At 35.6% G+C, this 14,558-nt stretch overlaps 1 protein-coding gene across 4 annotated transcripts in view; it reads left to right on the forward strand.

Moving 5' to 3' along the window:
- The window catches only part of kis (chromodomain helicase DNA binding protein kismet), a 158,499-nt gene that overhangs the window by 106,711 nt on the left and 37,230 nt on the right, over positions 1–14,558 (forward strand). For 2 of the 4 annotated variants that reach the window (XM_081757548.1, XM_081757553.1), the window contains exons 25-29: positions 991–1,159; positions 4,209–4,298; positions 4,783–4,980; positions 12,552–12,822; positions 13,543–13,680. In XM_081757548.1, the coding sequence (XP_081613674.1) occupies positions 991–1,159; positions 4,209–4,298; positions 4,783–4,980; positions 12,552–12,822; positions 13,543–13,680 (866 nt within the window). The remainder of the gene's footprint in view (positions 1–990; positions 1,160–4,208; positions 4,299–4,782; positions 4,981–12,551; positions 12,823–13,542; positions 13,681–14,558) is intronic. The other 2 variants (XM_081757556.1, XM_081757560.1) reach the window with 2 other exon arrangements.

The raw sequence follows: 14,558 nt of genomic DNA on the forward strand, positions 1-14,558 counted from the left end.
AGAAATGGATAATCTTGATTTAGCACTGGAGATTATTGTTATGTGAAATTTCTGTTTACACTGAAGATTTTGCATCCACGAAACCAACAATACATTACAAATAGATATACACGTATTAATCATCTTGTAGGATGGCTATTTTCTTGGTAACATTCAATAAACATAGGATGCAACTTCCACCTAGCTATTAGGAAGATTTAGTGTATCAAAAGAAGGGGAGGGTAAAGCTCTTCCTGGACGTAAGGAATACGTCGTTCTGAGTCTTTGAAGTGACAGATGGATGAACGGGTTACAAGTGAGTGCTAATGTGAAAAAAAAACAAAAAAAAAAACACTATGATGTCCCTTTTTTAAGTAATTTATTTTTCTATTAGTGACTGAAAAACATGAAATAATGCAAAGTCTGATCATTATGTAAGGAATACTATAGTTTGTATACTACTTTTGTGCAAAACTTTTATAACTGTTGAATTGCAGCTTATGTGTACTGACTTCTATGTCTTAATGTTTTAAAGTTTGCAAAAATCGAGATTCAGAAAATGTAGTGCTGTTATTGACACGTTACTCAGCTTACAGGGCTCCCACCAACCTGGAAAACTTGAAAATGTCAGGGAATTCAGCTTAATTTTTTAAAGTCCTGGAAAATCGGGGAATTTCATGACAACCTGAAAAAAAAACGTGAAAAAGTTAGGGCCTACAATGTAATATGGGATATTGTATAAAATAAATTAGTTTGTCTTAAAAACTTATGTTACACACAAATATATATATATATATATATATATATATATATATATATATATATATATATAAATATATATATATATATATATAAAATATATGTATCTGCATAGTAGATGAGAAACCCTCTGCTCGGAGAAAAAAGTTCGTTTTTTACATTATATATAGACGTGGCTGTTCTGTAGAAGTTGGAGAATTCGTGTTTCTCATGGTTATCTATTTACGTTTTATTTCAATTTCTGTTTGGCAGGCTTAAATGCTCCTGTTCCAAGAGGCAGGAAAGGTAAAAAGAAACAAAAGGAGGCCAGATCACTCTCATCCAGCATAGACGATAATGATTGGAGCAGAGAAGAAAAATATGATGGAGATATATTTCTGGAAAGCAACTACAAGAAACACTTACTAAGACATGCCAACAAGTGAGTAAAAACCAGAATAGTGTAAGGCGATAAAGACGGTTATGTACCTTTGGGTGCGTGAGTATATGAAAAACTACATACCCATGCAGTCTCAAGAAAATGAAATGTAATAAGTTCATTACTGGTCTATACATGTATGCGTAGTAGTAATGAATTTTTTGTTTGTTTGTTTAGTTGTGGAATGCACATAAAGGAGTGTTAATATTTTTTTCTTGTTAATTGAAAATATTGTGCAATTTTAATTTTCAGTTACAGAAAAATAGCAATATTTGTTTTGGTTTTGGTATTCGTAATTTTGGTCTTTCTTATTATTTGGTCGTAAGGGGTTTTATTTGAACTTCCATTAAGCCACCAGAGAACCCCGTGAGACAGCGAATTGCGGATAAGCTAGATCTGTCCATTGGAGGTCGCATATCCTCTATACCAAAATACAGACTCTGGTGTTTAATTATTGTGGAGTAGTGAGCGTAAAACCGTATCGAGTGAATTCGAAGCGCTCACGAGTTGTGAACTACGTAATGTAATGTGATTTCTCCAGGCGGATGCTGAGTTCCCTGAAATTCCAAGATCAGAGAGTTAAGAAACTATATTCTAGACTTTTCGCGAACCACATGATTCACGCGTTCATCAAGGTCGTCTTCCGCCATAGATTTTGATCCTTGACCACTTTCATTGTGTACATAACTTAAGACTTTCTTTAAACTGTGTATCCCGGCGGGAGCCCATGTTATTCGGATCTCACGTTACGCAAGTTATGAGTTCATGTCTCATATAACGTCGTTGCTGAAAGGAACGCGCAACTGAAATCAAAGTTGGCTGTAGCACTTGTGCACATAACAATTACTTATCAAGTTCCCGTCATAATCCTTAAATCATTCGACGACGAATTGTGGCTTAAATGCCCTTCCTCCTGGAGAAATTAAATTACGAGGGGCATGTCAAAAGAAGGAAGAAAAAGAAAATAGAGGGCGATATTTAAAATATATATTACAAGTTCATATTTTGGCTTTTTTTTTTTTTTTTTTTTCTCTTTTTCGACGAGTCACCATGAACCTCCAGACATTTATGGTAGCGTGGCACACAAGCGTTTGTATATGTACTGTAAAAATGATTTCTACCTGAGAGTGAAGCCGGTCCAGAGCTGATGTCTTAAGCACTTCATTGTTATTGAAACTCTTTGATGCAAGCCACTTTTCAGATGAAGAGAAATAAATCTCTGAAAGCAAGGTCGAAGCACTAAGGAAGACCTCCGTCGGAATCTTTGAATTGTCGAAACAGTACGAGCAACTGTGTGTAGGCGAGCGTTGTCACGGATCAGAATAATTATAGAGCGTAGCGTTCTGCTCCCAATTTTGGATGGCACGTCGCATGTTATTCAGTGTTTGGCAATACACATCTTCTGTAATTGTTCGTCCTGTAATTGTAAGAATTTCACAAGGATCACACCTTTTTGATCTAAAAACACGGATGATATGATTTTATGAACTGGTGGTGTTCGAATTTCTTCGCTTTAGAAGAACCAAAATGCCGCCACTGCATTAACTGCTGCTTCGACTAACCAGTGATGTACGATATCCAGATTTCATCCCCGTCACTATGTAAGAAAAGAGGTTATCCCCTCCCCCCCCAGGGCCAAAAAATCACGTGCAACTGTTTTCTGCTATTGTTGAGCGTCTATCTGGCAATCACCTCGCACACAGTTTGTGATAATCCAACTTGTTAGTCAGAATTCGATTCACTGTTGTGAAAAGTTATTGTGAACCGGGGATTGGTTCGCACTTTCTGGTTAAAGCATTCCTCCAGATCGTCCGTCTGAATAGTAGGCTTTCAGGTACGCTCATCGTCATGAACATTTGAACGCCCTTTCTGAAACTGCATCATTGCCTGACCCTCCCTTTCATTCATTACTGTCGGCTGTAAATGGCACACAATTGCCGATGGATGTTAACTGTAGTCAGTTTCTTGGTATTCAGAAATCACATTTATGATAGATATCACTCTCATTTGGGAGGATCTTGTATTACGGCAGCCATTTCACCTTACTGCTACTTGCACGTCCACTACTCCACTCGAACAGTTGTATCTCTGTTGTACGTACAGAATACAAGAACATGCTCAAATTCGTTTTAGTGTTGCCAACCGTGCGTAAAAAAGTTACCGGCTTTTTTATGTACCTCGTACATCATGTAGTTATATGTGGCGAGCACTTCGATTGCACTCAATATGGTTTCACGATCATTACTCCACAACGATTGAACACCAGAATCTCTCTTTTGGTATGGAGGAGCTAAGATCTCCAATGAACAGATTTGGCTGATTCATGTTTCGCATTGGTTTAGCGTGGGAGACCCGGGTTCGATTCCCGGCGGGAGCATATGTGTTTCGGATTCCACGTTAATCAGTAGGCCCGTCTCATTTAGCCTCTGAAGGGACGTTAAACTCACTCAACTCATGTTTCGCATTGGCTAATTCATGGATAATTCTTACGTGGTTCTCTTGTGACAGCTTAACAAGCTTTTTAATGTAATTCTCGTTTATCCTATCTTCTTAATCCGTTCATTTTGTGGTCGAGAAGAGCAAGGTGAGCGATTACCTTCTGAATTTATTTATAAAACTGCTCTTGGGGCGTCTGCTATTAACAATGATAGATACTATTTGTAATGATTTAAATAAGTTTTCTTGTAGCAACATACAGTTTTAATATTGTTTCAGCATAGTAATTTAAGAAGGAAAATAAGTTCCAGTTACCATTAGTAATTGACCTAAACTTAAAATTGTAGTTCTTTTTCTGAATACAAAAAGATGTTTTTTGAGTTGGATTGATTTTGTAGTAACATCCTGAAAATGCTAAGTCACTTGCTGTGTCCTCAGACATACAGAAGCTGTAGATCGTTGCTTATCGATTAATGTGCAATAAGTTTTACAGAATAATCGTTAATATTTCTAGTTGCTCACTTTCCTGAAACTTTCCCATGTATATGTATATGTATTGTATGTTCTCAAGGACCTAACATATAAGCTTAGGAAAATATACAAACTTGTTTTACAGGGTATTGTTGCGAGTGAGAATGCTGTATTACATCAAACACGAGATAATTGGCGACTTGGTACAACAAATCGCAGAAGGTGTTCCTGTTAGGTATGATTTTATAAAAATTACGTTATTGTTTGTTCATTAATAAATCTATTACTAAACATTTGGGGTGCATCTTATAAGCACGGCTAGCTGTTTTAGGATGATATTTTCCCGCTAAGCTGAATTGTGTTCCGAGATGAAACAAAATTGACTGAAAACAGCTCACTTTCATTTGCTGGAAGCTTACTGTACATATTCTTCAGTTGGTGCTGTTTATTTATGTGAAATATAATTCTTTCAATTGTTCTGCTGATCTTGCATGATTGTGAAAGTAATTTAATTTCAAAGTAACATTAAATTCCACTGCTTACTAAGCTGTTACTGCATTTTTAAGTGTCTTTGTTTATTTCCTTGCTCACAAGCTGTAATTGTATTTTCGTTTGTGCACTGTGCAATAGACATCCCAGAAATAATCTCCTGTAACCAGTCCTTGCGCTATAGTGCTATTTGTTTATTTCATTCCTATCCTGGGTCTTGCTGTTCACAGTGACTTGCCGATATACCCACCCTATTGTGATCAGCCCCCCACTCCCTGGTGGGATAATGATGCAGATAAGTCACTGTTGGTGGGTACCTACAAACATGGGTACGAATGCTACCATTTGATGAGAATTGATCCAGCACTCAGTTTCCTCGCACGCTGTGGCCCTCCTGATGGCTCTACCCTGCTTGCAGATGTTACAGTGTAAGTATGGTCGACCTGCATGATCTTTTATTTATTTATTTCAAAGTATATTGCTTCAACTACAAGTAATTCAGCTTTTTGGTAATTTTAGTTACATGAATATTGTGTTTTAGGCTTTAAGTCTTAGTGGTAATAAAATTGAATAACGTGCGACAGGTACCATATGTGAAATGGTACAGTGTTATTTTGAAACATTAAGATTATTGATATTGTGTAGTGGCTTAATCGTTAGGATTAAGATATAAGATATCTTATGTTAAGTGCAATCATGTAATCAGAATTTTTATTTCAGACTTTAAACCCCTCATTAAGGCTGTAATCAGCAAGAAGGCGAAAATATTGGAAGTTTATATTTAATACAGTATATTTTAAGTTATTTTGAAAGTTTCTAGTAAAAGCTCTTGTTCCTTCTTTAACAAATAGACTGCGTCCCTGAATTTATTTTCAAACCTTGGCTTCGATTCGTGGCAGGAGCTCGTGAATCTGATCCCACGTTATGTCTTAGGTCTTTTTCTCATACAGCTTCGCAGAAAGGGACGCTAAACTCGAATCCTCCAACCATTATTTTGGGACAAGGCCTTGTGTATTAGTAGTCATCCTAAAATTAGTTAATACCAAATTTCTAGTGAAATATGAGAGTAGAGGAATTCGATACTTAATTTTTTTGTAAATATTACATGTTTTATTCAGAGCGAGGCATATTCTCAAATAGATTGATAAAAAAAAAAAAAAAAAAAATGCATGGCCCTATACTCATTTTTAATTTGTATATTTAAATCGTTAAACGCAGTGAATAATATTTATTTTCTACGAAAAAAGTACACTATTAGTGCCCTCATTTAATTATTTCATCAGATAAGGAGAAAAAAAAGTAAGAACGACACTGTACTACGACGTTTTATAATTCACACATGTTCTGAATTTCATTTACTTGGTTTCGTCCCCGCTCTACGAGGGTCACTACGGAAGTTTTGGGATGTGAAATAACTTACATACTTAAAATCAATTTAACACTTACATTTTCTCAAAGTATTCACCATTACGCTGTACACACTTTTGGATCCTCGAAAACCACTTTTAGAAGCAGTGTTGCCAGTCTTTTTCTTCAAGTGTTGAAAGTTCATTCTCGTAAGCCACTACAGCTTCTTCAGGGCTGCAAAATCTCTTCCCATGCATGCGATCTTTGATTCTGGGGAACAGAAAAAATTCACACGGGGCCAGGTCAGGGTTATACGGCGGATGAGTCATAAGTTTGACCTCCGTAGATTCTAAAAACTGAATTGTGATGTTGGCCGTGTGTGCGGACGCGTTGTCATGATGAAGCAGGATCCCACGCAATCCAGTTCTTGGACGCCGTTCCCGAAGCTTCTGGAACACTTTTGTTAGGCAAACAGTGGTGTGCCACTGAGCAGTAACAGTCCTTTGTTCTTCAAGTGGAACAGTTGCAACATGGCCAAATTTGGAGAAGAAAGTTGCGACCAACTTCTTCCCCACACTTCGTGGTCTCTTCACTTTCGTGGGTGGATTTTCGTCTGGAAAGATCCAAACTGTAGACTGGCGTTTGTTTTCATGGTCAAATTGTGAGGCACCCAACGAGATGAAACCTTCCTGAACCAAAGTGATCATGAAGAATTTTTGTTACTGTTGGCGATCCAATGTTCACTTTAGATTCAATGTCCTTGAAAGTTGTTCGAAGATTTTCTCGAATCATTTGTTCCACAGCGGCAATGTTTACATCTGACACAACTGTTGCCGGACGTCCAGCTCTCTTCATCTTTAAGCGATGTCCGACTCTTCTGAATTCACCAAACCACCGAAAAATTGTAACACGGGAAGGAGCAAGGTCCCCAAATGCCCCCTGCAAACGGTCAAGGCTTTGTGTCTCGTTCAAACCACTTTTGAAATCCTAAAGGATCATTGCCCGAAAATGTTCCCTTTCGAGCTCCATTCTGGACAGCCGAATACTGCTCACATCAACAAACAAGTGAAGGCGATACAGCCACGTCGGTAAGCGAGGCGAGTTGAAACTTGCTTCGCTTCTTCACACTAGATACCACTACCGAACGCAATTGTTGGAATTCAAATACTGTGCCACAACAATGCGTATCTCAAAACTTTCGTAGTGACCCTCGTACCTGTTGTAGAAGAGAGTGTAAGAAATATCCCTAAATAGTACGGAAAAGGAAGTATGAAGAACATGGATAATCATTGTATTTTTTCAACAGAAGTCATAACAGACTTCAACGTAGCGTCCGTTGAGATCTTTCATGTTCTAGCTCCGAAGTTTGCTATCAGATCCTGAAGAAATGTATATAGAACCACCGAGAAGGTACTCCTTCAAGGAGGTGAAATAAAAAAATAATAAATAAAAAAAAGTCGCTTGACCTATGTCGATGTGTGTGAACATACCCTCAACATATATACTGGGTGAACCATTTATCTTGAAACACTCTTATGACTTTAAAGCTAATAGATAGAAAACGATAAAATTTCGTACCATGCAACTATCGACAGGGGGACATCGTTCGACATACTCTAAAATACAATTAGATTAGCAGTGTTGCCAGCCCAACAATAAAGTTGAAGATTTTTTTTTTAAATGGTACTATGTCAGGTTACTATATATTTCAAATGTTTGTGTTAAACAAAACCTTGTAGCACACTTGTTATTTCGTGGTGCAAACTAAGGATACTAAGGTATCAGAAACATCGAAGAACGACTAAATTTTGGAGACTTCTAAAACAGTAATAACACAAGTGAAACAGATGCGGTAATGCCCATCCCAAGTACCTTAGTGCCGGATACTATTTTAATTTTTGAACAAGTAGAAAGAAAGTTTCAAGGAATTGAAAATTTATCTTTGTTCAAATGGCTTTATTTCGAAAACATGTTCAGATATATATATATTACATCCAATTGTGTAGATGGTTTTCAACCGAAGACATAATACCGTTTACAGTAATTTATTTCAACCCGTTCCTCAGATACGGAAAAGAAAGAAAGAAAATAATGATGATGATAATAAAAAGAAGAAAAAGATTGCTATATTGCTCAAAATGGCAAATTTGTGGGAACTTACTAAAGTAATTGTTACATTATTTTGTTTCTATAATAACAGAACAACTCTCTTTGGTAGCTGCAATTACAAGTTGTTGGAATTATGTAATTTTAAACAGTTTTATCATATCTTTAGAACGATTCGAGATATGAGATTATTGAAACGGCATTAGGATCTTGACTCTTGTTGAAAATCATGTGTGCAATTTAATATGTTCTCCGAAGTACAGGGTTTTAAAAGGAAGACAAAATTTCAGTCCCTTGTAATTTTGTTCCTATTCAATTGAAATCCGTCGTATCATGATCATAGTATTAGACACTGAAGTACTTCGGATGTCCGTTGTCACGTCCGTCTTACTTTCGTTACTACTAATGTAGTGAAATTTGGATGATTGTGATACTGTAGTGTTCTTTGTTTGCAACTCTGAATAACAAATATAGTATTATACGTTTTCATTTAGACATGGAGATTTAAAATATGTAGTAACCTGATGTAGTTCCGCTTGAAAAAAATAAAACTTAGTTGTGTTGACATTTTTGTTAACGTGGTGATATTGAAAAGTCTCAACATTCCCCTGTCGATATTTGCATGGTACGAAATTTTGGTTCTTTACGTATCAAGATAAATTGTTTAACCTGTATATATCTGTGTGTGTTTTATATTGTCCTTCACATCTTTAAAATCATGAATTAGAGAAAACAAAGAGAGTCCACAGGAAACTAAAAGATCGAGCAGAAAGTTTGTCCTGGTATATTTGAGCGAGCGCCATACCAGCGTGGACACGCGGTGAGTATAGTCGTCTTCAACGCTTATTTGCGTATTGTAGTGTTGATACACAGTGGACTTTAATAGTAATACTTCTCCGCTTCTATTACAAGACTTGAGTTTCACTAAGGTATGATAGCCCGAAGGACATTTTAAGTTCTGTTCTGAAATTAAAAGTTGTCGAAATAAGTTTTGTTCTGATTATATATTGTTTACCGCCTGTAAACGTGGTAGCATGCAGAAATAGCCGCTGACCTCATTCATTCACGTTTATTGTGACTCTCGGTTTCATAGCGTATTGATTTGGTAGAGTATCCGTTCTACAATTTTGCGAAATCCAGGAGTGTTGTGCAGGATTTGGAGCACAGTTTTGTGGCAAATGCATACTTCAGTAACTATTTCACGTGCAATCCAATGACAATTTACAACCAGCTAGTAAAAGAATAGATGATTGTGTGGTTGTCAGATTGGTGTGGTCTGAACAGCATGGCTCCTTTCGAGAAACTTTCACCTATCTCAACAGTATTTGATATGACGAACTTTCCTCACCACATCCTTGACGGAGGCGTTGAAAACGTCATGTGCACGTCGATCACTTGTCACTTTAATTTTGACCCACGTACATTGTTCACTTCTATAAACATCTCGATAGGACTAGTATAACTCTTGTTAGGGTATTTAAAATCTATTTCACGACACTGCAGTATTTGACTGAGACAGCCGTTCCCATTTGCCATAATTGTTCGTCTAACGTTTTGTTATGATCTACCAAATACCTAGTGTATTTGACTCGCCCCTCACGTGACAGGAGTGTCACTACTACTTCTAATCACAGTGTGTATTAGTAATTCATTTTTCAAAGAATTATTCTCAAAATTGGTTCTATTCACGGCAGTTTAATTGTACTCTTCGCAAATGTGCGAATTGTTTATAGACCTACTGCAATGCTAAAACCTTCTAACTTAATTTATGATTGGCACTAATTAAGTCAGGAACATTATTAGTAACAGTTATTTTAAATCTTAAGTGAATGAAAAAGTTATCATAGATTACTTGGGAAATTTTCCACAGTTTTACATATACAAGGAATAATAATGCATGCTTACTGAAATTAGCTTGTTTGGTATTTACTCGCCTTTTTTTCTGGGAAATTCTGCCGTCATTTTGTCCTTTCTGGACTTGCAACATTAACCAGTGTTTCTGTTGTTATGTTCGTAAGTTACAGGTCGAGTATGGTGACTGGGTGGAATATTGCTTGTTTTCTCAATACCGTGAGGCGCACTATTTGTGTCTGTATACTATTATATTTAACCCTTTTAAAATCTTGGAACACTGTATGTTACACAGAAATGAGTTATCATTTGACTAGTATTTACATATACTTAATTCCAATTCGGACATACACTTAAGTTCGGGTTGTACAATCTTCCACATGTAAGGTTACGGTACGTAAGAAAAAACATACTTTCTCTCCCTTTATCCCATCTATCTCTCTCTCTCTCTCTATCTCTATCTCTATCTATCTCTGTCTTCCTCCATTCAAGAAATAATGTTTTCTACATAAGCGGACACTTCTAGTTCGAATACCTCTATATCTTCATAAGTTACTAACCGTACATCAATATGTACTTTCCAGATATACAGCATAAGATATGTAGAGTTTCTTGAAGTACCTTTCGTGTAAGTACCTGATATTCAGGTCCGAATAGGGGTGCCCTGATATTTATAAAAGTACCTTTTTCATCAAAATATTGAGTATTTTCCCAAATTTCTTCCAAATTTATGAATATAATATATATATATGGTACGAGAAAGCTTAATTTGTTAAAGACAAATATTTATTTCAAAATGTCGCATTATCGCTAAATGTTTCTGTCTTCATGCTTACTAATCGTACGTCAATGGAACTTGACTGAAATGTAATCCAGGACATAGAATGTTTTTTGACGCAGTTTGTGTAGGTGTGGTCCCACTAGGAGCTCCCAAACTGGTTACAGGATTTTCTTTTTCCAAGTTGCCTGAAATTAATTTCGGCATAATTCAAAACACTAATTCATTCAAAGTTAATGATGTATGAACCGTTCATGTAAGATAATGGAGTTGGAAGAGTAACTTTGGAATTTAAAATTCTAAAATATCATTTTAAATAACCCATCATTTTAAAAGGGTTAATAATAATAACACAGGGTTCGCACTGATCTTCAAAGATATGGAAATGCTTGAAATATGATGCAAGTGACTAAGATTGCTACATTTCACTAAAGTCAGGGAATTATTTGTAGCTGCCCACAGAAAAGATAAAGAACGTCTCAAAAAACCAAGACATTCGAAAAGAAGTTAAGAAAAAGACTGAAATAAGAAAACCATATTTAGAAACAATTTGAGGAGTACTGAAAGGTGTTAAAACTTCGAGGTTTGAGAGGAAAATACAAATTAAATAAATTGGAGTCCTACAGAAAAAAAAAAAAAACTTGTTGGGTGTAAATTACCAAAGAATTAAGCCAAATTATGATACTTGTTTGTTTGTTGATAAATGTATGTAGAATGCGAAGATATTAAAGGTTTCGTTAGTGTATAATTTTGTGGTACTACTGTCTTACTGTATTCCAAGTACATTAATTAGACTATAGTATTTACAGTATGAACGTAACGTTATACTGTGTTTAAAAGGTTAGAAGAGGGCGTTGAATGGCAATGGAGATGGGGAGATCGATTAAGAAAATAACCATAAATTATAATCTTTGCGGTGTGGCGGATCAGGGGAAATGCACTTGGTCATGAAAATTGTAGGTTATCGATACCAGAATTTGAGTGAAGCCTGTGATAACATTAAAGAGAGCTACTTGAATGTATCAGTCGTCTCATTTAGCCTGTTGAGATACCATGTCTGAGGGATACTAAGGATTTTTCATTTCATTTTTGTGTACGACAGAAATGTAGTTTATCGGACGCTTACTCTATTCAGCATATATAAATGAAGGAAATGACTCATTTTCTATCACACGGTGAACCAGATACCTGGGTCCGATTAGGTCAAATTTTTTGCATATCATTGAACTCACATCTAAAGAGAGATTGTTCTGTAACGAAATCTGTTAGTCCCACCACTCATCATATATAATATTTAATTCAACCGTCAGAGGTTCCAGTGTAGGCGATGGGTTGTTCAAGGAAAACGGTAGTTATGGTTCGTTTGGTTTATGTGGCTGAGCATAGACTTCGAGTGATAGAATGTATGGCTTCTAAGAGCAGGTTTGGTAGCACAGTGGTTGATTCGTTTTCCCGGGGAGGCTGAGACAAAATTTGAAGACAATCCAGTTGTGCAGTTCTTCACTCTTCGTATGTCATAGGATAAAGTAGCTTTTAAAGGCTTTTGGAAAGAGGTAGGGAAGATTTTGCAACTGAGTTGCAAAAATAGTTGAAATCGATGTTAGTCGTGTTTAATGAAATGGGTTGGTTCGTGTTTCCAGTAATTGTGAAACTTGTTATTATCCAATATGTATATTTTATTGTCGTAATCAAGAGTGACTATTTTCAGCCAAAATATTGATTTAAAGAAAAGTTGATTTACCTTCGTACAAAGACGCATTTTAAAATAATTTATGATATTTTACGTTCATAAACACACTATGAGAATCTCTTTCCTATTCAGATTTCGAACATACACGCACCAGCTATTAGAGAAAAATAATGTTAATTATCTATAAGGTTTTAATAAATTGAAATCTTATTTTATTTTTGATACAGTAATGAAGATGATATGGGTAAGATAACCGAAGACGAAGAAACGTTGGATAGCGAAGTACGTGCACAGGAGTCATCGGAGCAAGTGCAGGAACCGACACAAATGGAGCAGAGCCAAAACCAAACACCAAAAATGGAAAATATTAAAACAGAAGATACCAACAAAGCAGTGTGGCCTTCGATGGCTGATCTGAACACGAGACTCCGTCGTGTGATTACTTCTTATCAAAGGAATTTTAAGAAAGAAGAAATGAAACTTGCTCAGAAGGCGAAGGCAAGTTTAAACCTGTTTCTACATCGTAAGACCTCTTAGGCGTCATGCTCTTCTCTGTAGAGTATTATTATTATTGTGACCCTCATCATACTGTGTTTTATTGGGATAATATTAGCATTTGTTTTGTGCTTTACAGCGTGAAATTGTAGGTTTAAAGAATACTTACATGAGAACATTACCTAGTATTTTTGTATACTTACATTATCGGATTTTTGATACTTTTTATATACGATATCAAATTTATAAAATAATTTTATTTAATTATTTTCATTCATCATTTCATTCCAGCAATTTATATTAAACGGTGCGAATCTAAAACAGAATCATACATTTTAACTTTGATAGTTTCTTAGCTTTATTTTAGATTCAAGTGCAGATAACTGCCAAGTTTCTAATTCCTGTTTACTCATATTTTAATAATCTTTGAAATCCTATTATTCTTAAATTACTTTTTGTATTATACTTCTGCAAAATAAACATCGTTATGATATTACATCATTTGTAAAGTATGTAACTCAGTACACTAATAATAAGTTGGTTTAATATCTCAGTCTGCTTATGTGAATGTGAGTAAAATGGGGAAAGAACAAAGCTACTGAATTTTTAGGCATACACAGATTTCTATAAAGAATGGAGAACTGAATTACATTCATCTTTCTTTGAAGATGTACATTTTTGTATATCTTGAACTCGTGTTGTAATGAAACCTTTCTTTCACAGGAATCACTGATGGTGGCCTCAAGTACGCCATCCTCAGTTGCTACCACTTCTTGTCATGGACATGCTCTTCCGTACCAATTTCACTATGGATTGGGACCTTCCTATGATGAGACCCACAGTAACTTACAAGCACTTTCCGTACGTGCATTCCTAGTAATCAGATTTAGAGCTCTTTTTTTAAAAAAAAAGAAAAATGCGCATTTTTGACCTACAGTGGGTCTAATAATGAAATATTCACTCTGAGGTTCTCAAAGTAAATACTACGATGAAATATTGTAATATACATTTTTAAAAAAAATGATTGAAATTAGTGCATTTGTATATTTGCAATGGGGTTCATTTACTGACCTGAGTAACAACGTAGAAATCATAAGATTGTGCAATTTTGTACAGTATATTGCCTGTCTGGAGAAATGGTATTTATTGTAAAGACGAAAGTAGATGTAATTAAAATGTTGCTAAATATTTGCTGTAGTTGCTTGCCTTATAACCAGCCAACGTATATATTGAGTATATTTGGAGGTAGATGTGAATAGTGTACACTAGTTTGATTGCAGTTTTTCGAAAGTAATGAAAGTACTGTCTGTACGTTTGGTAAATGTAGAAATATTCATTTGCGTAGTTCTGTTCATGAAGTACTCATTTGTGTGGTTGTGGTCGGAATTGAGAATCATTATGGTCAGAATTAACACGATGAAAGAACAAGAATTGGCATGGTCAAAGGGGGCATGTGGATGACAATGTTAATCCTTTTATTGTATTCTACTGGTTTTGTGGTAATTGTTTGTTCAGAAATGATGGAACTTCAGAGTGAATGTTACATGTATTATACCCAGTTTTCGATATATTTGTTAGTGGGTTTATTATGTTTCATTTTCTCGCTATAAACCATATTGAGACTTAAGTTTACTTATCTACTTGTAAGTTTAATAATTTAAATCCGTTCGTAACTAAGAAGCCATTACAAACTTTTCAGTTGTTACAAAGACACAAAACATTGATACATACATGTACAC

This window comes from Thermobia domestica, chromosome 1 (assembly GCF_964235325.1).
Source record: "Thermobia domestica chromosome 1, izTheDome1.hap1.1, whole genome shotgun sequence".
Lineage (NCBI taxonomy): Eukaryota > Metazoa > Arthropoda > Insecta > Zygentoma > Lepismatidae > Thermobia > Thermobia domestica.